The 27134-nt window shown below is 36.6% G+C and overlaps 1 protein-coding gene across 1 annotated transcript; it reads left to right on the top strand.

Annotated features, from left to right (window-relative positions):
* On the top strand, positions 1-26016 carry LOC127862176 (uncharacterized). The gene is made up of 21 exons (XM_052401175.1): positions 1-143; positions 2427-2556; positions 3129-3344; positions 3823-3956; positions 4298-4406; positions 5135-5316; positions 7688-7810; positions 10137-10248; positions 10807-10982; positions 11747-11857; positions 12363-12449; positions 14164-14287; positions 15209-15382; positions 15830-16054; positions 18553-18662; positions 19163-19232; positions 19943-20179; positions 20554-20796; positions 23821-24060; positions 24459-24542; positions 25084-26016. The coding sequence occupies exons 2-21, from the start codon at positions 2427-2429 to the stop codon at positions 25224-25226; spliced, it is 3030 nt and encodes a 1009-aa protein (XP_052257135.1). The 5' UTR covers positions 1-143; the 3' UTR covers positions 25227-26016.
* The last annotated feature ends 1118 nt before the right edge of the window (positions 26017-27134 follow it).

Consider the following 27134-nt stretch of genomic DNA (forward strand, 5'->3'; position numbering starts at 1 on the left):
ATAAAATAGGCCGAAACGTACAATCAGGTCTGTGCTGATTATATATTTATACTCCCCATAAGCAGTTCAGAGTCCATCACAGGTATCAGCTGGTCATCTTCGCCATTTTAACTGAAACGTTGTGTTGGAAATATTCCACTAAGGTAAATGTTTTCGAATTAATGTCAACCGTTTCTTCGTTCGGAAATGTTTATATGCACGTATTGACGTACACATGTTCCTTTATTAGACAAGACCACCCTGTTTTGAAATCAGCTCCCTTTGGGCGTATACTACAAGACAATCAGCAATATAATTTATGTAGCCGATGCAAACTTGTAGTACCTGCAATTTTAGGAAGGTGCATTTGTCCAAGTAATACAATGAAATAATACTGATTTTAAATTTGCTTTATATGAATAGTATAAAAGCTGATATTGTTGTTTACCTATATATTATGAATCCATGTGGTTTATAATTTAACGATTATAGCGAGTACAGTACAGTACACACAACGGTATGGTTTTGCTGTGTTTTGAATTTCATTCGTCTATCAGAAAGGAATTTTAATCACGAAGCATCGATATATGTTCTGCACTAAGTGATTCAAGGAGGATTCATAAGGTCCTAATTCCAAAATCGATGACAATTTGTTCGTTCTTTCGAACCGTTTAAAGCTTCATAATGATAGTAACCGTCGCCATTCTTACCTAAGGTACTTCATAATTCGTACAACAAGAAGATTGCCAAAGATGGTACTATACATAAAGTAATTTTCATATTCCCTTTTTTGCAGCCAGTTTCGACATAAATTGATACCACGGTGTGCCCACGCCTTAACCCTTTATTGCTGATCCAACCTGTAATATAGCGTCATAATGTGAGATTTAAAAAATAATAAAAAACGTCGAGAATTTTCTATTTATCATAGGAACAACTTCTTAACAATTATTGCTGAATACAGCAAACGATTAAAAGAGAACGAATATATTTTATAAAGTTTGGCGTGAAAATAACGACGGCATGAGCTATTGCACATGATATTTGAAAAAAGTCCATAACTGTTTTTATTGCTTTTTGTGAATAAAATGAACTGCACCTTGATATAATGTTAATCAAGTCTACCGGAAAAGAAGACTTTCTTGCTATTTTCGAGTAAAATTTCGTACATCGAAACATTGACTGATATGAACGCATAGTTACCTATCAGGAAAATTATATCATGAACCTTTGGATCAGGCCGATTTCACAGTAGATTTAAAAGAAAATAAATATGGACCATGCTCTGTGAAAAAGAGGTTTAATTCGTGTACGTAAAGTGTCGTCCCATATTAGCCTGTGCATTCCGCACAGGCTTATCAGGGACGGCACTTTCAGCCTAAACTGGATTTTTGTTCAGAAGAGACTTTCTGTAAACGGAAACAATCATAAAAGCGGAAAGTGTCGTCACTGATTAGCCTGTGTGGACTGCCTTTTCACAGATCGAGGCTGATATGGAATATTACGTAACTTTTTTCCGACGAATTGTATCGCGAGAGTTGATTTATGATAAAGTGGATTTCAATAAAACGGGCTTTCTAGTAAAGCATATTGCGTAAAATATTGGCCAAAAATATCAGATGGAGTCCGCAAACGCAAATCATGGAAATGCTTTTCTGCTAAACTGGATTTTATTATAGATGATACTTTTTTGACAAGAAAACTTTCATAACAGCGGAAAATGTGTTACATGATTAACTTGGGGCGATACTTTAAGCACATTCCTTCAGCCCGATTTTCCAAGAGATGCGCTCATATGATCTTTCACGGTAGCTCCATGAGGAAAGCTTGTGATTTTGTAATGATACAAGTTAAGACAATACGGAGCTGTTGAAACAGGGTTTAATAAGGAAGTAGAATCGTATATGAGATGCATGTGTCTACATTAATAAGTTTAAAAATGGAATACAAATCATGGCATGGCTCTCTTTAAAATATTACATAAACCTGATTATAACTTGAACAAGGTCATGTATCAGGGTATTTGAATTGTGAATGAATCGCATGGTAATAAACCAACACGTTCGTCATTCTCCTAATTTCCACATTTACTATTTGCATAATCTTCTTCTTTGGCAATGTGATGCAATATCAAAACACACGTTGATAAAAAATTTCGCGAAAAAATGACCATCTTTAATCCAAGAAAGTAATCACTTGTCACAATCTGCAATTAATACATGGTATATTCCTAGGCAAGCATTCAAGTTCCCACATGGGACCAGTTCACATTTCTTAATCATGTAAGGTCAATAAGGACCGACCAAACAAGCCTACAAACATGGTGCCAATTTTGAAAATACCAGGATAATTAAAAACCGCCGTCGGTGTAATCGTGTGTCCACTCACTTTAGGCCCATTTATGTTGGGTAACATGTACTAAAATTTTCAAATTTGCTTATTTTCAGATGTGGAGATTACTGATTTTCGCGATGTGTGTCTGGATGGCGAAGGCTCAGGGACCTAGCACCACGCCACCACCCTTCCAATACGGCCAATATTGTGCGCCCAGGAACACCACCGCGCTAGCACCTTATTGTAAGCAGGAGTTTTAATTGTGTTGTTGTTTGTGTCACTGTTTATACGTGCTCTATTTACAGCGGTAAACACCCATCAGTCACGACATTGCAACCATCACCTCTACCAAAAAGACACACACACAAACTTTACCCCTCACTGCAAAATCGCTGTATGACATTCATTTGATTGATATGGTTTATCGACAAAAACACCATTTATTGTTTGTATTATCAATTGTGAAACCTAGATATTGATTGACGAAATTTACCATCTGACTAGCTTCATATGAGAGACCTTTCACAGTGCTTCCTTAGGAGCCTATGAACTATAAGCCCCCATCAATGCAATCCAGTAAATTTATTCAAAGGTTGATAGCACAATTTTCAAAGCCGTTTACAATGAATGTAAACTTAGAATAATAATCAAATTTAATCTTACAGCAAATGCCGACATGATACGGTGTAATAAAATACAACGAATAACGGAGCTAAAACTTTTAAAGTTCATGTCCGTGCATGAGAATTCATATAAAAAGGTAAGTATAAATCATATCCGTATTTAAGTCTTCATACTCTGAGATTGCCTTTCAGTGGCAAATAATGGCACCACACTACCTACGATGCCTACGTTCCCTGATACGTTCCAAGTGAGAGTAGAAGCGAACATTATCGAAAAGAATACGACGATCGTGGGAGAGGAATTTTACGACAAGGTAAACAACCGCGCCGCCTTGCGGACGATCACGAACAACTCAGAGGACTACATGATCTTCGATTACAACAACGATCAGCTGATCTATGACGTCAGTAAGTGTGTAAGGACACTGGTGGTTTAGACGGTACTTATTGAAGCATTATTATCTTTGCTTGGTATTGCTTTTAACAAGTCTGACAAGTCGTAATTTAGTTTAAAAGAATGTTTGGCTAAAAAACACAGATTGTTAATACTTTATTTGAAACTCATGACAAAATAAAAAAGCTTTCCATTAATTATTGGTCGTTTAATGAAGAAATAATACGAATCGACAAGTTCTTAAACTTGTCAAAGTCTTGTGTTTGAGAAAAAGAAGAACACAAAAACAATGTTTCAGCATACAAATGAACAAGTTTACCCTTAGATACGTAACAGCGTCTGCAGATTTCATAAAGGGAACTGCATTCATTTATGCTGTGTGAGGGATATATTATGATTGACATATTGATTGGTTCTGCAAATTAAATTGTTGAGCGGCTTCAGTTCACTTAAACAAATGTTTTTATTGCAAACATTGTCTCCTTTGCTCAGACGGCGTCTGCTATGCCACGGATCTGAAGTATGACGACAACCAACTGCTGTTTGGAATGCAAATGACAGGCGCTGGTATTCCCCATATCTACAACACAGCACAGACACTGCATTTTGCGCAGGCCAATGGACTGGTGGATACTTTTGTTTAGTTTTTGCTAGTTTTTAATGTCATTTACATACACATGTATTATATATTAGACATAACCTTTTAATCTTAATTCATTATCTTTAAGACGACAACGATGCCCGGCACCTCATTGCTGAAGCACATTGCTAAACATATGTATGTTTATTAGGCAGTCATGATATAAGAAGACTAACCAATACCTTGTTTGTTTGAAAACCTTCAGCTACCAAACATCTTATAGGATCAAAACAATCACATCACGTGGCAAAATATCATAAATCAGTAATTACAAGTTTCAAATTATGATGCTACAATATCAAGTATGCTTTAAAACTTCATATCCAGATGTACATGGGCCGCCAGGTCATCCGAGGCATCCTGTGTGACTGGTGGCGCTCTTGTATGTACTGGGACATTCTGGCCTCCAACTTTACCCTCGACTACTTCTTCACAGGTACTCGCACTCTTGTCTAGTTGTTCACAAGTTCGTGATAATTAGGTGTTTGTTATGATAATGTGCCATCAATAATTGTGAGTACTAATGCTCCACATATTCACCAGGTGCGCGCGTCATCAAATTCGTACCATACTTGTGTGTACGCACGCGCCTTCAATGTCACATATTGGTATCCATGACGTAGTATTGCATAGTTTAAGATCAATTTTCAGCATTAGTTTGCAATAATTCACCATTGGTAGCTTTCAATGGACGAAATCTGCCTGTACATTAGAGCACCATCCATTTTATATTATTGGCAGCGGTATATTTTTTCTTAAAAAATATGTAGCGGACGTCTTCGTCAGTGCTTCGTTCTCAGTGGACAACATTTGTATTATATATTGCAGGTTACGTTCCATCTGTTTTCGTATTGGCTACATCTGGGCATGATCATACTAAATTAGAATTATCTAGACTATTTTTGAATGTATACAAGGGTTCTTGATTGAAGCTCTGCTTAAAACGGTTGTTCGCAAATTGATTAACTACGCAAACATTGGACGTCGGTATCAAATATTATATCAAACATTATTGCCACTATACCAATACACAACAACAACATCAGTTTCAACAGCACGTGACTCTTCCAACTAATTAATCCGACATGCATACAACTAAATAAATTATATTAATAAAAGACAGGTTTTAAGAAGTTAACACATGAAGGTCTATGTCGATATTAGCTCAAGACGCAAGTTTCACGTGGACTGAACCAGACAACGAGAACGTTGTTCCTATTCGCGCCGAGATAACAGGGACCCAGTACATCCCCCAGGTAAACGGGGCGAACTCCAAAAATTTCCACCACATATACGAATACTTCGACTTCCGCAACGCAATCTGGGGTCCCGATGACAAGTTTTGGGTAAGTTATGAATACTATTTTAATTGGAAATCAAAAATGTACAATATATTAAAACATATATGTCACAAACTGGGGTTATTAAAGAAATAAATATTGATATACTTTTAACACGTTCCGTTACCGTCCTTTACTTGTGGCATTGCGGTGTTGTTTATTGCTAGCGTCCTTCTTAGTGTGCTAGGGCCGGATCATAGTTTTATATTTGAAATCTCATCCGTAAAACATAATACATATTATATGTCATTTCACTCATAATTGTACATCTGAATATGTTGTCAGGCTCCTCAATGCTCCAAATCTTCCCCTATATTGGAAGCATTAAACGCCCTTTTTCCTGCTTGAAGCCTTCACATGACATGCTGTGAGCAATTAAACACAAATACGTTGTCGGCATCAGCATAACGTGATAGTGTGCATATAACTTTCATATTCGATGTTTCAGTACACCATTATTTCGGGCATGCAGCCGCAGGGCGTGGTGTGCACGTTGCATCCATATTTCATGTTTAATAACACCACTGGGTCGTTTTGGACGCCGCGTCATGGCGTGGTGTGAACATGAATGTTAACACATGTATCCCATTTTTCTTTACGCCACTATACTGCGTTTGTAGCCGCTTGATTGCGTGGTGTGCACACACAAATATGACACCTGTTAACCATATTTCATTACACTGCTATACCGTGTGTAAAGCAGCTTCATGACGGAGTGTGCAGATTACTTTCATAGTCGATGTTTCATCACACCAATTATTTGCAGCTTGCGCACGACATTTTTGTGTGCATATAACATCCATATACCATGATTACATTATACTTTCATAACACCAATATACTACGTTTGCAGCATACTCACATTGGATTGTGCAAAAAGCGCTCAAAGTCATCAAAGCTGGGACGTGCAAATAACACTAATATTTCATGTTTCATATACCTATACACCGCTACTGCATCCTACTCTTGGCATAGTATGCCCATAACATCATAATCCGATGCTTTAGCCTACTATAGGCGAGGTGCGCACATAATATCCTTAGTTGGTACTTCATACTCATACATACTGTATTTGCACGTGCGAACGACGTTGTGCGCTCATAGGACCCATACTTCGTCAATATACTGTTTTACCGTGTTTACAACCGCCTCAAGGCGTGGTGTGCACACAGCACGCATACTACATGTTCCACTTTGCTCTCATACCGTGTTCTCAACCGCCCAATACTTGATGTGCACATAACACGCAAATTACATGTTCCACTACACCCTTATACCGTGTGTACAGCCGCCTAAAGGCGTGGTATGCACACATCACGCATATTATATGTTTACCTTCACCCTCACACCGTGTTTACAGCCGCCTCGATGCGTGGTGTGCACACAACACGCATATTACATGTTTCACTACACCCTCATACCGTGTTTACAACCGCCTTGAGGCATGGTTTGCACACATCACGCATATTACATGTTTAACTATACCCTAATACCGTGTTGCAGCCGCCTCGGGGCGTGGTTTGCAGATAACAAGCATATTACATGATCCACTACACACTCTTACCGTGTTTACAGCCGCCTTCAGGCGTTGTGTGCAGATAACACGCACATAACATCTCCACTGCACCAACATACCGTGTTAACAGCCGCCTTGAGGCGTGGTGTGCACACAGCACGTATATTACATGTTTCACTGCACCCTCGTGCCGTGTTTACATCCGCCTAAAGGCGTGGCATGCACACAACACGCATATTACATATCTCAATACACCCTAATACACATGTACCGTGTTTTGTACAGCCGCCCAAATGCGTGGTATGCACATACCACGCATATTACATGTTCCACTACAACTTCATACCGTGTTTACAGTCGTCTCGAAGCATGGTGTGCATACATCACGCATATTACATGTCCCACTACACCCTTATACCGTGTTTTCAGTCGCATCGAGGCGCAGTGTGCACACATCACGCATATTTCATGTTCCACTACACCCTCATACCGTGTTAAAATCCGCCTTGTGGCGTGGTGTGCACATAACTAGCATATTTCAAGTTCCACTTCACACTCATGCCGTGTTTACAGCCGCCTTGAGGCGTTGTGTGCACATAAGAAGCATATTACATGTTCCACTACAACCTAATACCGTGTGTACAGCCGCCACGAGGTGTGATGTGCACATAACACGCGTATGACATCTTCCACTACACCTTAATACCGTATTTACATCCGCCTTGTGGCGTGTTGTGCACATAACACGCATATTTCAAGCTCCACTCAACCCTCATACCGTGTTTTCAACCGCCTTAAGGTGTGGTGTGCACATAGCACGCATATTACATGTTCCACTGCAACCTTATACCGTTTTTACAGCCACCTCGAGGCGTGCAGTGCACGGGCCGTAAGGACCCGAAGCCGGTCCCGCAGCTGACATCTCAGTATTCGTACCGGGAGGAGATTGTCGACTACGTCAATTCAGCCGTCTCCCAGGCGGATGTAAGTGGGAACAAATGGGAAACACTCTTTTTTGTACAGTTCATATATGGCCGGTATTTAAAGGAGCAATAGGTTTAATTCAATGGAAGGTCATGTCGATCATGTTTTCGATCATAAGCGGATGTAAGTACATCCGGCATGCAAACACTATTGATAAGTTCCTCTTGTTAAAACTAACAGCAAATTAATTTAGACAAGTAAATCCATAAATAGCATCGCTTCTTAGACGGATGTAAGTATAGAGTCGCATTCATTTGCTCAATTTTTGTCGAAGTCTGTTCGTAAATTAAGGACGTACGCGGCAGTTTTAATGCAAATTCTGCTACACCTAGAATTTGATAAGTTTGGGTATTAAGGTAGAAACATCTGTTGTGGATAGATAAATAAAAATAAAAATCATGGGTCACCGTTGTTGTTCAATTTTTATTCGCACTTGAACAACAGGCATATTTAAGCACAATAACAATTCACCAATAAGGTAATAACATATAAACTAGAGTAAATTGATGAAAAAAGTGTTGAAAACAACCTATATTTATCACAAAATATGTAATACTGATTTAATTAGACTGTAAATAAAAAAACCATAAATCGATCGATTTATGTTTTTTTTATCAATTTTTTTAAGATAAACAAAAACAACATAATTTAACATATGAAAAATAAATATCAACGTCATTTTTATTTTTAAATGCCTTCCTGCACCTAGATTTTGTTACCTTAATGTTGAATGGGTTATAACTTAATACAAATATAAAAAGAAAACAATAGGTCACCGTTGTCGTTTGTTCACAAATTCAGTTTTACGGATGGTATTAAAATGCAATTTAAGAACACATTGAAAACCATGTACATGGTGCAGGCAAAAACGTACTAGTACATGTATTGATGTATGCAAATGAAAATGTGGATTTAAATGTAAATGAAAACACGAATTATGTGTAGCAGATGAGTAAAAGAAGAATAATACAGTAAATAACTGAAAACAAGATGTATACAACATATTTAGGCATGTATTGAACCTTGTCATTAAATACTTAAAATGCTTTATATTGATAAATTTAAACATTTGAACTTAAAATCTCCAGCAAAAAAAACAAGAATACAATTTAAAAAAAAGAATAAAAAATAACCCTCAACAGGGCTCGAACCACTGACCCTTGGATTTCTGGAGTAAAAAGTCTCCCGCCGAGACCACTCGACCATCCACGCTCATGTCGGCAACGGATGTATTTTTTTACCTATATAAACAATCCTCGTAGTTTCCCAAAATATCGTTTCGCGTCGATACGACGCTTTATCTGTTGGACGGCTCCTTTAAAGGGGCAAATCAAAGGTATTTGATTTTCATGGACAAAAACTGTCCATTTTTGTACCTTGCGTTCATTGTAAGCATGTTTTGTTGTTCTTTCGTTCTTAAATTGTTTATATTATTTTTATCCGAATATTCTAAATATATTGCACTTATTTCGCAACCGGTGTTTCAGTAAATAAATATTTGCGTGAAACTAAACTGCCGCGTACGTCCTTAAGACAATGTCGAATCGGTATCTTGGGCATAAACCTGAACTTTGTGTTTTACCGGAGAAATATCTGTTTGAGCCGGGTTTAAAGTCAATATCTTCTTATAATAAAACGCATACCATTTCCATCACACCAGTTCAATTCTCTCTTGTAATGTCCATCTGAAAAATTTGGCGAAATGGAAATTTCACACACTTAAGTACCTCTTTCCGTTAAGTTATTCATATTTAAGATCATGTTTACGATAAACGCTTCTTTTTATTATTATTTATTGATATGTTTTATATTAATTATATTCCATTCCATTCGTTAAAATGTTTTTATTTTACATACCCTTTCCCATAGAGTTATGTCGTTTACCAATTGGACGTTTTCCATCGGAGAACGATAAAGTCCATGTGAAAGTTCAAAATCCCATAGGAAGACCAACTTTGCTCATAAATAACAAAGTGAAACAAATGCATTTTTAAGCAAAACGTATTAATTATTAATAAAAATTAAGTTTTTATCGCATCCTTTAATTCAATAAGGCAGATGTTACAGAAAAAGGGGTACTTAAGTTTGCGAAATTTCGGTTTCGTAAAGTTTTAACGGTGGCTGGAAGTAATTCAACTGTTTTGCGCGGTGCGCTAGAACGGTGTTGGAATAATGTTAATCAAATTTAAGACGGGTAGAGAGGCGATAATACCACGAGCAATACAAAACTAAATACATGTAATAAAATCATTGTCTATCTTGAAAAGAAAACAAAATCCAAGAGTAGTATAGCTATTTAAAGTATTGTATACACCTCGTTTTTCAGATTTATTACGACTTCCCGTACCAGCTGGTCAGGTTCGACTACCGACCGAGTAGCGCTGGGTACCCGTATTACACGACGAACCCCGTCACCGAGATACACGATTATAACACTGGTAAGATCGCCTGATGTTTGCGTGTGCAGGTCGACTAGCACTCAAACCGATTAAAACCACATACAAACTTTACGTTGACCGTTCCAAGAAGGTTAACCCAGTTTTTAACATGTAATGTTTATATAGTTGGTATGTTAAGAAAAGAGAATTTCTCTCCTGATATAGTCTTGGGAGCTTTAGCGTTTGCTATATTATCACTTTAAAAGCCTGGTCAAGAGACAGATAGGTGTTTTAAATCATTCGTATGAATCAAACGATATATGTCTAATTTAAATAAGTATCTTTATTCAGCCAGTCGCGATCATTTGAACAATAGAGCAAAATATGTAAATATACTTATGGTAAAATGACTTTTAGGGGTTGCATGAAATGGTTCACTTGTATAAAGTTTTTAGAGAATAAATATTATTATTTATGATATAATAAAAGGATGTTTTTTTTAAATTTACTAATATAATGACCAATTGTTAGAGCGCATGTATACTCATATTTAACTCCCATTCAACACTAAACCCACGATACAAAAAAATGTTATTTACATGTTAAACATTATTTCAGGTATCGCCTACGCTATCGACAAGACTCAGGGCAATTGTTCAATGATTCCCATTCAGAACGCAAGTTTTGACGCCTCTGTCAACATCACCGGCAATTCAAATGGGTTCTACATCCGCATGAAGTCACCATCCCAGCTCTTCTACCTGGACAACACGACTTACTCGTATGAGGGACAGGTATAAAACAATGCAGCTAAAATAGTGCAAGTTTCAATGTATGAATACATCACTTTATAGTAATAAATCCTGGTACGTCACAAGTGAGAAACATGACAAGAACAACACCTCTCAATACACATGTCTGTAATTAAATCGAAATGAACAATTACATATTTCCAAACACCTTGATGTAATCATTACAATTTTTATTTTCAAGCTCATTTACAATACATATCTAGATCTAAATGCATATTAACATTTCGTTATTCTTGTGAGATAAACACCTTCGCCAAAAATCAATCAATCTTACTTCCAGAGATCAAATATGGCTCACAAAAAACATACTTTACTTTTGCAGCGCGGTTAGTGAATCCACCTCTCTTGTCGGTTGATTTATGCAAGCGTTATTTCACGCTATACCTTAGCTTAGCTTGTGTACCGATCTTTATGGTTGTTGTACCTAGCTATCTGTTTGGGTTTTAACTCTTTCAGTGCTTGAACAGAATGTTGAAGGCCTTTGCAAACAGTTCGATCCAGATGAGACGCCACAGAACGTGGCGTGTCTTATCAGGATCCAAACTGTTCGCTATTCTGATAGTATTCTTTGATTTTTTTTTTCGAAAAAAAAATCACATTTTAGAAATTCAGCAGGCGACATTTTAACAGATGACAAAGTTCCCAGCATGCAAAGGGTATACTCAAGCATACGAAGATTGGTTAGTCGCTCTACGTTCTATACTATTCGCCTTTGAATACATTTTCGTTTCCATTGCGCGTTTCAGCGCACTGTGCGAGGAATGCTTTGTGACGTGTATATCTCCAAGCGGACGGACTTCACACTTCCCACTTACACCATGAATTTCACGTCGACCTTCGAATTCTACTTCCTGTCTGTAAGTTGTTAGGAACGGCGATATACACGCTTAATAAGGGAGGTATTTCACTTGAGATTAGACTTATTGTGTATGCTCCATACATTGAAAATAGTTGAAATAATAATTTATGCGATTATGCTCTTTTCACGCTGAGAGTAGTCGTTCTCTAAAGGATTCATTGATATGACTTCAAAATCATGAATCCATCTAAATAAATGAGCCTTGTTCTGAGAATACTGGGCTTAATGCATGTGCTCAAAGTGTCGTCCCAGATTAGCCTGTGCAGTCCGCACAGGCTATTCAGGGACAACCCTTTCCGCCTAAATTGGATTTTTGCTAAGAAGAGTCTTCATTTAAACGAAAAATGTCTTAAAAGCGGAAAGTGTCGTCCCTGATTAGCCTGTGCGGACTGCACATGCTTATCTGGGACGACACTTTACGCACAAGCATTATGCCTAGTTTTTTCAGAACACGACTTAAATATTGGCCCACCGTACATTCATAACATTTCTTCTAACTTCAGAGCTCTTGGACCCAACAGAACAATATTGGTAAAACATCGATCCTTCAGAACACGCCCGTACAGCTGGTCATATCGACACCTGATATCGTGAGTTTGAGCACATACACGTAATTTAAACAGACTCTTCCAGGCTTTGTCTCGAGCAGCTTAAACTCGTCCACTGATATTGTAAGGGATTAATGTCCTTGCAATCTTAAAATTTAATTTAAAAATATACATTCATCGATATTCACCAGCGAATTGCATGTTCTCCATTCGTAAATATATACTAATGAATTGCAAGTTTTAATATCCATTCAAAGATAATAAATAGTGCATTGCAAGGTTTTATCACATGCTATACCCTGTTTCCCATGTAATACAACCATTACATGTTTTTTTTAAATTATATACATGTTTAATGCTTTTAACAAAATACAGTTGCATCAATCGTTGAAATAAATAATCCCGTATTACGCTACCCGCTGTTTCCAATGCCGTATTACCATACTAGCCGGACTACTTTGACCCATTTAATGACGTCATATTACACGCACCGAAAATAGAAATATTCTATATTACGAAATATATTACGTAGTGCATCGTGTGACGTCATTTCTGTGACGAAACACAATAGTTTTATCTAAACTCTCTGAAATTTAAGGACATGTCGGACGTGGTGTTTTTTAACAGTAAACTATGTGTTAAAAACGTATTTTACAGTGTGTGTTTATCATGCATAAATGAATATTTCGATAGGAATACAATAAAATAGTGTGGTTTAAACTAAGTTTCGATAAAGACATGGAAGATAGAAGTGGAAGTGTATATCGTTTAAACGTTTTTGTTATAAACATCGGATTAAAGATGTCAACCCTCATTGTTATAAAAATTGGATTAACGATGGCATTAAGGTAAGCGTGTCGGAAACCTGTGTTTTCCCGGTTCGAATGTTTACACGTTAATTTACATAAACTGTATTCATACGCGTCTTAAATAAACTATGGCGTACCGTTTTTGTCATTGTTTTGTCAGTTTTGTAAAAGTAAAAAATACATGTTTACTGTTGTCGTTAGTTGTTGTATATAATAAAAAGAATATTACGCTAGTCAATTGTTCCAAGAGTTTGTATAATTCTCTAGGCTTGTGCTTTTTCGCATCACACTCGAGGCCCCGCCTCTCGTGTTATACGTCATCACACAAGCCACTCGAGTGATACAAACTCTTGGAACAATTGACTAGCGTAATATTCCGTATATATTACACATGTGTAATACAACATTTTAAAGCGTTTTCATTTGTTTACTTTTGGTGTATTGACCAATCGCAGTTTGTTATTCTGCTGAAATGACTTTGCAACGTCAAATGACGTCACGAAATGTAAACAACAATCGGGATTTATCATTATGTTTGCGTGAATCTTTATTTAATTTGCTCATTTAAAAGCATGATATAAAAAGATCTGACACTCGTTGCCGTATCATACCATATTTTATTAAACTCGTCCAGGAAATTCGTTAGTAAGCTCGCCAAAGACTCGCTTACTAACACAATTTCTGAACTCGTTTAATAAAATATGATATGACAACTCGTGTCAGATCATATATATATATATATATATATAACCATTCAAATATATTTACCATACCATTGCAAGTGTAACTGTTCGTTCATAACATAACCAGTGAAACCATTCTCTTTGATTACAAAACAGCACACATTAAATTCTAGTTCAAATGCACGTTAGTTTTGTAAACAGTGATTTTGTGAAGGAAAACAAAACATATCGATGAATAACGAGCAATATTTGACATGGTTTCAGGTAGGTTACCAAGCAACGTACAACATCTACAACTGGGTGCCAGAAGACCCCTCCTTCAACAGGTTTGATGTCACCAGCTGCTATGACGACAACTCACAACAATCTTTCATCATGCAGTGGCCTGGTATGTAACTGCGTAGAAGTGTTAGGACAATGTCCTGATTAAATGCGAAGTTCGCCCCGCATTAAAACGAATGAAAATAATTCTCCTTTACATTAACTTGTTCAGACATATAATACTCTGCCCTTTACTGAAATTGAAACTGATATTGACATTTTTCTGTTTGTTATTGTTTTTCTAAGAAGCTAAATGCTTTGAAGAACTCAACAGGGATATGTATTCTAATATCACCATATTATAACTATTGTACGGTATACATTAAAGTACGTTAAATTAACAGTTAAAGGTCGTTAAATTGAGATTTTATGATGCATGTATATGCATTTACAATATGAAAGGGACCGTCAACCACAATTAAACGACAAAAAAAAGAAATTATATTACATTACTTGAAAAAAGTTAATATTTTTAGTATATTCGGTAATAAAGTTTCGCGATGTGAAATCGAAAGTACATCGCGAAAATAGGTGACATAACGATATACACACAATACATAACGCAAGTAGAAGTACTATATACAATTCACTACACATGCACAATTAGCATTCCTGGGTTTATCACGTGACGATGATGAGCAATCTACACGCGTTATTTATAGTTAACTCGTAGTTACGTGGTACCTGTACTCAGTAAAATTTTATTACCGAATATACTGAAAATATGAAAACTAAACAACTTTTTCAAGTAATGTAATATTCCGGTCGTGATATTTTAATCAATATAAACTAATAATTGTAAAAAAAGATACGGTATTTTAGAACTTTTCTTTTTTCGTCGTTTGTGGTTGACGGTCTCTTTAAGCTAATTATCACTTCATCAAACTTAGTGAGATTTGATGAGGTACGGTAATGAAAATACAAAATTCTGAATTATTTAATAGTATAAAATCACATTCTGTAACCATATTTTATGACACGTTTACAGGAAGCTGGGACTCGAGTATTGCCCAGTATCAGAACCAGTTTGTGCGCGCGGTGACGAAGACGATCGTGCGATTGGCGCACGTGAACCCAATCCGCGTGCAGAAGCCAACTTTCAAGTTTGACCCTACAAATATCTACTTTATAGCTACGCTCCTTGACGCGCCACCGCCCATGGGTAAACAATAATATTGTCTACTGAGATGAGTAATGAAATTACGTATACACGTGTACAACGGCCTAGAGTTTAATAAACTGCGATGTTATTTAAATACTTGAAGACATTTGCATCGACTTTGCGTTTTTGTGTGTGTAATTTTCAACTGCATTGACTAAAAACTACGTTGAGACGTTTACATGTGCCAGCTTGGAAACGGAAACTTATTTTTTTAGTTTTTATCTTTCGAAGTCTAAGTCAATGGGCATTTTCATGAATAGTCACGTCTTGTCCACTATTGTTATTTTATGTACTTTGTCGTTCCAATTTGTCTGATGAAACCAATTTCTGTGAAATATCGTAATAAATATATATATAAAAGTCATGGTCAACTACTGGTAGTGAATATGGGATGATACGGCTTCAGAAAGGGCTTCAGAATACGCACCTTATGGTTTGCATATTCAGCTTATTTCACCAAGATGTCCAACTCGTACCAACAGACGACCAACGACGCAACTCTCTCCGTCACCAGTCCTGATGACTGTGCGCGCGCATGTAACACCGGAAGTAATCTCCCAGTAAGCTGCATGAGTTTCGACTTCTGCCTCAGCAACAGCGTCTGCGCGTTGAGCACGACCCACGCACAAAAGGGTCAAATCGTCGGAACGGCCACGTGTGACCACTATGACCGTAACTATTTGAGTCGCGTTCTAAGAAAACTGGGTATTATACATGTGCGTAAAGTGTCGTCTCAGATTAGCCTGTGCAGTCCGCACAGGCTAATCAGTGACGACTCTTTCCGCCTAAATTGTATTTTTGCTAAGAAGGGGCATCATTTAAACGAAAAATGTTATAAAAGCGGAAAGTGTCGTCCCTGCAGTCCGCACAGGCTAATCTGGAATGACACTTTACGCACATTAAGTATGCCCAGTTTTCTCAGAACACTTTTATTTTCATTGATACCGTTACGTGTTCTTTTATGCCATTTTTAATTGTACCGCTAGTATGTTGAAATAAAACCGTAAAAATGTCTTGAAAGTATGCCGGATTTCGTCTTAAAATAATACCGTAAGCGAGTCAATCAGGCTTTGAAAGGTAAATTAAATATTTAGTTTTTAAAGAACACCATTCTTTGTTAAATAACGCCTATCTTTTTTAATGTCATTTTTATTTGATACACACATTTAGCTTTTTAAATATAAAAACACCGTTACTGTAATTTATTTTCAAAAACTCGGCTATTTTACTAATACAACCGTGAGTTTTTAATCAACACAGTGCGTATTTTTTTTCTCAACACCTCCGTTCGTTTTCCTCAATATCACAGTTCGTTTTTCAACAACACAGGGATTTTTTTGTTCCATAACACTTTGAGTTTTTTCAATTGCACACGTTATATTTAAAAAAACGATGCTTTTCTGTTATATCTTGAATTAAAAAATAAATAAATTTATAACAATTTGATTAATTTTTCTTTAATTGTTAATAGAACAATGATTTTTATTCAACATTTCTTTAAGCTATTCCATTACACCCTTTTGTTATATTCAATTTTAACAGCACCGACCTTTTTTTTGAAACGCCGTCAGTTTCTTCATCAATACTGTTAGTGTTTTTGAAATTGCACCATAAACCTTTAAATAACTTTGTGTTTAATTCCGAATGGGCTTGATTGTGGTATAAACCAACTAATGTTAGGTTGCAGTATTTTTCTCCGTTTTATACCCTTTATAACTTGTATAAATTTGTTAATGCCGCTCACTTTCCAGCGAATCCGCAAAAAAGTTAGTAGCGTTAATTTCGTATAATTATTCGCTCTTTCTCGACTTTATTCACTAAGAAATTACTTCGCCTAGTTAGAGCTCCCCTTAGACAATTCGCAGCGAGTAAAGTCGAGATATACAGCGAATGTTAATACGAATTGAAAGTTGATTACTTTGTTAATGAAATGGCTGGAAAGTGAGCGTCATTTAAAAATTAAACAGAAGTTATAAAGGGTATAAAACAGCTATAAGTTATCTGTCTCGGCATGGACTTCCCCATCTTGACTATACCTAGAAATGAAGATCTCATTAAAAACTTGTTCACCGTGATTGTTTTTTATAACAACGCGATTTATTTTTTAATAACCAATAACACCGGACGTGTTTTTTTAATAATCCCGTGCCGTTTTCATATTAAATGCACATGTGCCACACGAATATTCCAAAACAGAAAAGGACTTTAAGATTACCAAAGTTTGAATCACAATTCATTGTGCAGTTGATTTATGGCAGATATTTGTAAGACACGTAACTTGGCGATGTGTGTATGACACTAACACCGTGTGTTTCAAACACCGTTTGTTTGTGAATACCGTTGTTATTTTTTTTTAATTTATATTAAAGTTAGTGTTTTAAAAAGACCATTTCAATTCTGTCCAATGTTCAAAAGAATTATTATTGTACCAAAGATTGAATGTGTTCGAAGCGTTTACAATAAAAAAGAATCGTTACTTCAAACGCGATGCTTATAAACTATTATACAGGTGCACGTTTAATATTTATCAGTAAAATATCTAAATATTCTTCAAAATTAGAATTTAACGATTTATATGATCTATCACATTTCATACATGTGTCGCCTGCATTAAACGCATGCGCATGGCAAATTTCAAACGATGGATATTACGAATTTGCGTTTTAATATAATTTTTCGTCCTATTTTTTAAAGATGTGTTTGCATCGTAAATACAGATTTTAATGAAATATTGTACCTACTGTAGCTGTGAGAATGTCTTTCAAGAAACTTTGATAAAATCAGTAGAAAGGTTCGACTTCCTCCATTAATAACACCATAAAATCACAGCAAACATCTGCGTAATAAAAACTGTACACAAAGATAATACAGTATCATGTGCTGAAAAAATGCGTTTATACTTTCCCCAGGTACGGTTGAATTCCAGAGCTTGAACATTCCCTTGGATAATGTATGGACCGCCCTGAAAAATTGTATGTCTATATACTTTCCCCTAGGTACTGTTGACCACCAGAGCTTGAAATTTCCCCTGGATAAGGTATGGGCCGCCCTGAGTAAATGTTTGTCTATATACTTTCCCCTAGGTACGGTTGACTATCAGAGCTTGAACATTCCCCTGGATAAAGTATGGACCGCCCTGAATAAATGTATGTCTATATTCTTTCCCCTAGGTACGGTTGACTATCAGAGCTTAAACATTCCTCTGGATAAGGTATGGACCACCCTGAAGAACTCCGTGCTGATCGGGGACTTCCAGTTCTCACTGCCCATCAACGGACAGGTGAGACTCGCATCTGCCTTGCCCATGGAAAACAGTAGATCAATACTGGCACAGGGTGACTTGTATTGGTACGAAGATACCAAGATGATCACAGCAATAACCCATTTATGCATAGCGTCTAGAAAAAAGGCCATGGCAAACAGCGTAGACCCAGATGAGACGCCGCATGATGCGAAGTCTCACCAGAGTTTGCGCTGTTTGCTTAAAGTAATTTTTGTAAGAAATATTATAAATATAGAAATAACTATACTAGACATCCCTAATGTTGGAAATAAATTGATCTTATGTAGATGGACGGAAGAGTCCACTAGGCATAAATGGGTTAATTTTGAACATAATGTCTAAGCTGATAGCGAAATTTATCCAGTAATGTTTAACTGTTTGTAGAAAAATGTGTGGCATGTTTTCATCTTCACTTTCCGTTATTTTCCGATAATGATAGGGTAACAGTAGCTTTTTGATGCTTTTCACTTATTAAAAGCGTTGTGTTCACCTTTTAGAATGTTCAATTCACCGCCGGAGCAATAGACAACAATGTGATACAAAATGCGCAACGACAGTTGTCATCGCGTATGTATAACTGAGCCTTGATCTGAGAAAACTGGGCTTAATTCATGTGCGTAAAGTGTCATCCCAGATTAGCCTGTGCAGTCGCTACAGGCTAATCAGGGACGACACTTTCCGCCTAAACTTGATTTTCGGTTAAGAGGGACTTCCATGAAACAACCCCCCCCCCCCCCCCCATAAAATCGGAAAGTGCCGTCCGACACTTTACGCACATGCATTAAGCCCCGTTTTCTCAAAACGCGGCTCAACTATTTCTAGCGAGTTTATGTTATATATTTATTGATATTTCGTTTACTTAGACGTAGTATGACTTCCCGTGAAAGCGAGAAACTGTGTGCACATTTACTAGGACAACTACCAACATTATTTGCAATCCAAATTACGATACTTGCTTTCAGGTATATAAAACATTTAATTCGTCGCTTACTATTTTAGATTATTTGCTTGCAAATGTAGTGCATATTTTAAGCAATGACTTAACCAACTTTACAACTCGCTTGAAATCATAAATTGTATGTAAGGGTTATTTATATGTTATGTCGGTTAATGCAAGTATTTTTAAAATCAACACATACGTCAGCGCTTATCTTTTTTAATTATTTGAATACACACGAAGCGTCCGTTTATTTTGACGTTGTTGCCCCAGCAAAATATCAGCTCGTGCTTTTCGTTCATATTACAAACTATGCTTATCGCATTTAAACTCAACCCAGAGGCGCTCATGGACCAGTTTGTGCAACAGATCAACAAAGACATTCCCGGTTATGACGATCTCGTCCTTACTGGCATTGCCATTGACGACTGCGCGACCGGATGTCTTACGCAACAGAGCTGGGTGTGCAACTCGTTCTCCTACTGCTTTGACACCGGGTACTGCGTACTCTCGAAGCTACATCCTGACGCCCGACCCTCTACCGTCGTCAACAAGCCGCTTTGTGATCTCTATTCAAGTATGTCTTGCCCTGACCTGGGTTCATACATATATTTTTAAGGGTTTTTATTCCAATTGACTAAGAACAATATATATTCTAATGCATTGTTTTTTTGACTAAGCCATGCTCGATAAGTGAAGTGTGTTTTTAGCTGAGTGTTATTCGCTGGACACACATTATAAGGGTGTAAGCAATATTACACTATACACAAATAATGATTTAATCGACTGCATTCGATTTTGGTGAATTTGTTCAATACATGTATGAACAATATCTCTCGTAAGATAAGAAGCAACACTGTGAAATACATACATCAAAAACAAGCTCTGCTGATTTTGATCACGTGCCTTAATCGTTACACGGAGTTTTTTACCCTATGCCATTTTTACCAGAGAAGTACACTGTGGACTATCAGCTAGTGCAAGGCAAGACGGTCTTATCGAGCTCAGACACGATCTACCAGAACATATACAGCGCCGACCAGTGCGCCCAGCTGTGCAGTAACTACAACGGCTTTAACTGCAAGTCCTTCGACTACTGCGACGGCATCTCGACCTGCTTCCTCGGCAAGACCCACTACTTTGACGTGCCCCAGAGCGACGTACAGGACTCTCCCATGTGTGACCACTACTCCAGTAAGTACATGGGTCGTGGTCTGGGAAAATGTGGGCTTAATGCATATACATTGATGTGTCGTCCCAGTTGGGCATGTGTAATCCGCACAGGCTAATCGGGACGACACTTTTCAGCTTTTATGGAATTTTTCGTTTAAAAGATGTAACATTGTAAAATGAAAATCTAGTATAGACGGACAGTATTGTCCTCGATAAGCCTGTGCGGACAGCACATGCTATTCTGGGACGACAATCTACGTATATTCACCAAGCCCAGTTTGCCACATGATGATTTCACTGAGTGCTCTACATTGATACAGGTGTATGTTTTCACATTGTAACCACTGCCAATTGATGATCATGATTATTTTTCAAACGCACGTAGATTTTACTATTTTGGGTTAAGTTTTAATTGTGTTAACACGACCGGCACAAAGCATTAGTTATACACGTTTAAGTTTATTTAAGTTAAGAAAGAAATTGTATCGCTCCACTTTGGGTGCATTAAACTTTGCCGATGTAGTTCCTATTTTGAGCCCATGTTATGTGAACTTTTTAAATCGTTTATTTAGACAACTGAAGAAAAAACAATGACAAAGTTAAAGCCCCTCTCTTGATTTCCCTTTTTTCTGTCGTTATGGCAACATTAACACTATTTCTATAATGATATTAGTATTGTATATAGTAATTTGGAGACCTTACACACTCCTCACATTCGGAAGCTGTTCTTATTGTCCATTCTCATTGCAGTAAGTCACCGTGAATGTCTATTCTTATTGACGTCTGTACATTTCATATTTTATTTACGTATTTCAAATCCTTTGAAACAAACTACATACTTTCTAATTATCAGCGAAGTGGTATATGGAAATATATACATGTATAATTACTTCGAACTAGTGTATATGACTATTATTTCTTTGCTCCATAATCTATATCGTGACCATTATGGAAGGGAAAGACCGCAAATATTATTCATCACCGGAAGTGTTGCACTTGTTGAATATTCAGCTCATTTGTTTAAGAGAGAATTTTTAAAATGCAACATTTTAATATCTGTTTTGCACAATATTGTAAAGAGTAAAATGTTGTATGTTCCGATCCTACAAAATGTTTAAATGTTAAAAAACAAACATGTAACTCCTTAAACTACAGATCTGAAAATATAGATAATGCATATATAAAGTCTACATCTTCATATACCTAATATTGCAGTCATAATAATAAATAAAAAATAAAAGACCAATCTGAAAGTAAGTTGATAACAAACTACATTAGCATATTGAATATTTTCTAAGTTGTACGATCGGTTTTTGTAATCTGCTACTAGTCAGCAGCATCTAACAAGTGTACACTATACAATTGTACAGAATTCAAGTTGACGAATCACAATTCAACATTTTACAACGCATGTTCCAGGCAACCGGTGTTAGGGTACATATTGTCATTAGTAGTAGCCACAGGTATTGGGCCCGTGGCCAAGTCACTTAAACACTATCAATATGTCATAAAATAACATTTGTCATCATTTTTGACAAAACAATTCTGATATAATATATTTATCTAAGGTAAGTTTCTCTTGACACAGAAAAATCTCCTACATCAACATTTTTAAGTAATCAAGTGCTTTAATGGCGGTCGATTTTCGTAAACTGTGTACCATTTTGTTGGGAAAGGTTGCCTCGTGACGCAAAATGACCACGAACGGCTATTTGCCAACATAAACTACAAGGAAACAGTTCTCGAACTCGTAGAAATGCTAGATCGCCTCTCGTCTGGCCGAACGTTCAGTGACCATTTTTACAAGAGTAAAACTATCGAAATATCCTAGCTACCGAACATAATCCACATAAGTACAATAAGCAAATACGAGTTCATCAACTTACAACGCAGATGTGTCATTTTGTTTGCATTATAACGTCGAAATCGTTGTAAATGGGAATTGTTTATCGGCAATTTTGATTCCAGTCCCATGTCGATCAGACGCTCAAGGTAAATACGGTTCTCGGTTTCAGGTATTCGGTAATTCTGAGGCGCGGAACCAATAGTTGGATAAATAGCGTAAGGTGAAGGGCGGATCATCGTGCACGATTTAAATTAACATTCAAACATAGCGATTATATTAGTGTTTGGTGTGGACAAAAAGACAAATCTTGGTAAAGGCCATGGTTTCGACAAAACCAAGGGTAGCTCTCGCCGGGCTTACTGGAACAAGCAGAACACCCTCAATCTGCGCAGAAAGCGTTAAAAAATGTTTATACAATTTTATTTTATTTCATTTTAATATATATTACTAGTATATCAGAAAAAAATGTTTGGTCAAAATTATGAAAAAGTTTTTTATGACATTTTAATAGTATTAAAATGACTTTGCCACGCGGCGAAAATCTGTGCACCAGAAGAATCATTGTTTACATTTTTAATGGTTCCCGGCCCGTAAGCGAGGCATTGTTTCCTGGCTAAGACGGAAAATAATTTTGTCGCTTCCACGGCGTGAAGATAACAGACTTTACAACTGTGCAAATGTCAACTTGTAACCTTGCAAGATGTAAAGATACGCGATGACTAATCTAGACATGTTTACATGCTCACAGTAGAAATCGGCAGTTCGTTAAAGTTACTTTTGAAAATTTGTTTACTTTAGCATTCACCTTTGTAAAGAAGCGTTACAGTTGTGACAAAGTTTTGTGCGTTGTGTATGCGACTAAAAAATTAAAGTTAATGTATATTTTACATTTTGAACATTTATTTTCTTATTCATTGAACAGTTTTAATTGGACAATGCACTCGATGAACATTTGAGATGTTTCCACATTCAAAATTAAAATTGTTGAAAAGTGAAACCTTAAATATCAAACATTGTTTATTTGAACGGATATTATTTGACATGTATGTGTAATCTATAATTGCAACATGGAACATATTAGCTGAATTCTCAACACGTGCAACATTTCTGGTGATAAATAATATTGGCGGTCTTTCCCTTCCATAGACCATTGCATAGAATAAGGGAAGTACATATATATTCTATTTCCAATTCTATAGGGAAGTACATCTCGGACTTCTCGCAGACGAGCCGCCAGAAGCTCCTGAACCAGGCGAACCGCATCATACAGAACATTCCTGTGGACCAATGCGCCAAGCTTTGCGTGGAGCAGGAAGGTGCAAGCTGCGCCAGCTTCGGTTACTGCGGCAACACATCTGAATGCCGCCTCAGCACGGCTTCCATGCGCAACGTGGGCCAGGTGTCTTCTGAGCCAAACCTGTATTGCGATATCTACAACAGTGAGTGATTAACTGTTAGATTAGCGAACACAGTTGTTACGCGGTAACTTAACAACACTGGAGTCTTCAGTTCGAGTACTTGTTACAACCTACCGTACTGAATATTCCCTCTTTTAAGATTTTAAGTCAAAGTGCTGTGTACGTGTTTTTTTTACACCGTGTTCCATACTCGTGCTTATCACCACCATAACTAATATTATCATCATCATAATCATCTATCAGTATTACCGTAGTGAATGCTGTTAGCGTCGTTATGTTGTTTTTTTGCAGCAGTAGCTTCGTTTATAATCATCGTAGTCGTCGAGATTATATTTCATACTTTTTATACAAATCCATGTAAACAACATTAACAATTCGTTGCAGACTGTATTGACACATTCTATGCAATGGAATTTTAGGACAGTCGTTCCCTGATGGAACGCCGTATATCAACAACCCGCAGAAATACTTTGGTTCACAACAGTCAACCGGGTACAGTGGAGGTACGTACGGTATAGTCGTATCTGTTTTAAAAGAAAGAATACTGATTGACTCTGTAAGCGCACTTGTTGGCAAACGCACAGAAAGCATTTTTTTTGAAGTTTTCTATTATATTCCTATTTTCATGTTTTTCCATCTTTTCATCTTTTCCTGGTTCAACGCCCGCTTCCAGTCCATATTTAATTTATTGATAGTAACTATATCTGAACGGAGGACAATACAGCACCATAAGTGAATAGAATTCCGCTTTAACTAAATAGCTTGAGATGGCATGTATGATTTAAAAAATCACCACAAGATTCCTTTTAAGTAAGAGTGCTGGCAAACAATCCGAGTCCTCGCGTAATGCACCAAATGGTGGGGAATATCTTAAAAAACTTCGAAACAAACTTTCTCGTCTCATACCACGTGAAAAGAACTTTACTACGTTATTTCTACTTTAAGGTAGATGGTGGGCAATGCCTTTAAAAACTTCGAAACAAACTTTCTCTCCTCGTTTTAAGCCGCTTGAAAAGAACTTTACTACATTATTTCTATTTTAAGGTTCGATGGCGGGTCTGGCGTTCGGTATGATCATACTGGGCATTGTTATAGCGATCGGTGTATTCTTCGGCTTCCAGAAATTCAAGGGTAATCCCAACGACGGTATGAGTGTGCATTTTGTCAAGAACGAAAGCGAATCCTAGGGCTCACTAGAACGACAGTGCGTGTTTGCTCACCAGTGGAAAATGATGGAATGTTTCCGAACAAACCATAAATGTTTTTGGTAGTTTTAAGTTCGAGACATTTGTTGTATGCTGCAAACGTTCGCAAATTAACTTCATGTGAAGATTGATCAGTGTGCATTATTAGTAGTAATTGTGTCTGTGAGCATTATATTTTTCATTATTTTATAATATTTTTATGTAATTATCAATTTATGTAAAACTCGAACTATGAAGCGAAGCTTTTCCACTAAAACTGTAATTTCGTACAAACATACCAAGGCCAGATAATTTAATGAGATTTAAGACTGTTGGGGTTGTCGTCTTTCGATCGAGCGTGCTACCTTGCGTTGTTCTTAGTTGCTCTGTATGATCGTATCTTTCACAAATAATAATTTGCTTATTTTCAAGTGGGTCAAAAAATTAGATCCTATTTTTCATATAATAAATCTTATTCTCCGCATTTCATACAATGATTGTATCCAATTGCGACGAAAACACAAGCTGTAACACACACGCATATCCGATTCATCTAATAAGTGAGAAAATATTATTTGCAATAAATATATTTTGTAAAATGTTATAACAATTTTAATGTCAGTTCCGATATTATAGACTTTAATTGGAAAGATAGCAAACTATCGCATGTTCAATGTGCAATACAAGTGTGTGATAATTACCATTTAAAGTATACCTATTGTACAAATATATAAACAAATAACATTTTAATGTTAACTTTGTCTGATGGTATAGAATAAAATGATACGTGCAATGTTGTGTTTTCAATTCCATTATTCATCACTAAATGGACATATTTAAGTTTCGAATATTACCACGGCCACCTTTTTGAGATGGAATACACAAAAACAACAGCATAACACCGTTATGTAATATGAAATCGTGGTTTGTATATGCATGCGTATGTACAGGTAGGCATTTGAATATTTGTTTTATAAACCCGTTTGCTTTCATTTCAGGGGCTCATCGCATCGTTCCGAAATAGAGACGAAATAATCGGTCATTCTGATATCAGAGCTTTATCTTCTCCTTGAAAGGCTTTTATTTATAGTATGATTATTCTTACCAAACATGTTGAAGTACGTATCAATGTGCATAATCCAGCGTAACACAAATTAATTTGATGCACAACTTGATTACAAACACATGTGAAAAATAGCCGATTGTGGTTTTCGTTTTCAAAAAAACAATGTTCTATTCATCAGTATTCTGTTAAAAACTGAGATATTTTTTGGATACGATTTCAATGCTTTATTCTGAAGCAATAACACCGTTTAAGAAAAAAACTTGTAAGTAACAAATTGTTTTCTTAACAACCCTGTTGACCTGCCCCTTTAAAGCGGAATAGTCCTTTTATCGCGTTTGGATAATTAGAGCAAACACGGTGTATAACGACTAGAATAAAGTGCAAGCATATACAATGGCCTGTAATCCAAGTCGAAACTAATAAAACACTGAGTGTAGTAGGTATTGCTATCCTGCTATAACTGATGTTGAACTGAATGTACTTCAATGTATATGACTGAAGTTAAGGCCAGCATTTTTTTATTTGTTTTACGTGAAATTTTTCAACAAAATTGAGTCGGGGGAGGGGGGGGGGTAACTAAAATCATGAAAAGTGAGCAGTCTACCAAAAAATAAAAATAAAACTGTCTAAATTGATTTTTTTTATTTTTGAAAATTTAAAATTAAGCAAATTTAACCTTATGTATACTTGCATTAACCTTTAAGTGTTTTATATATCTTATTACACTGTTGTAGAAGCTTTTTATGATAATAGTAAACATATTTTTATATATATTAATATGTAAAAGCACCTTTCGCATGTATTATACTATATTGCTATAATAGAGACCATTAACCACGCCTGGT

The sequence above is a fragment of the Dreissena polymorpha genome, chromosome 16 (genome assembly GCF_020536995.1).
Source record: "Dreissena polymorpha isolate Duluth1 chromosome 16, UMN_Dpol_1.0, whole genome shotgun sequence".
Classification (NCBI taxonomy): domain Eukaryota; kingdom Metazoa; phylum Mollusca; class Bivalvia; order Myida; family Dreissenidae; genus Dreissena; species Dreissena polymorpha.

Coding starts and splice junctions, on each gene's coding strand:
- LOC127862176 (XM_052401175.1), top strand. CDS start 2,427: ATGTGGAGATTACTGATTTTCGCGATGTGTGTCTGGATGGCGAAGGCT. Junction 3,345..3,822: donor TCAGCTGATCTATGACGTCA/GTAAGTGTGTAA, acceptor TCCTTTGCTCAG/ACGGCGTCTGCTATGCCACG. Junction 12,450..14,163: donor TCATATCGACACCTGATATC/GTGAGTTTGAGC, acceptor ACATGGTTTCAG/GTAGGTTACCAAGCAACGTA.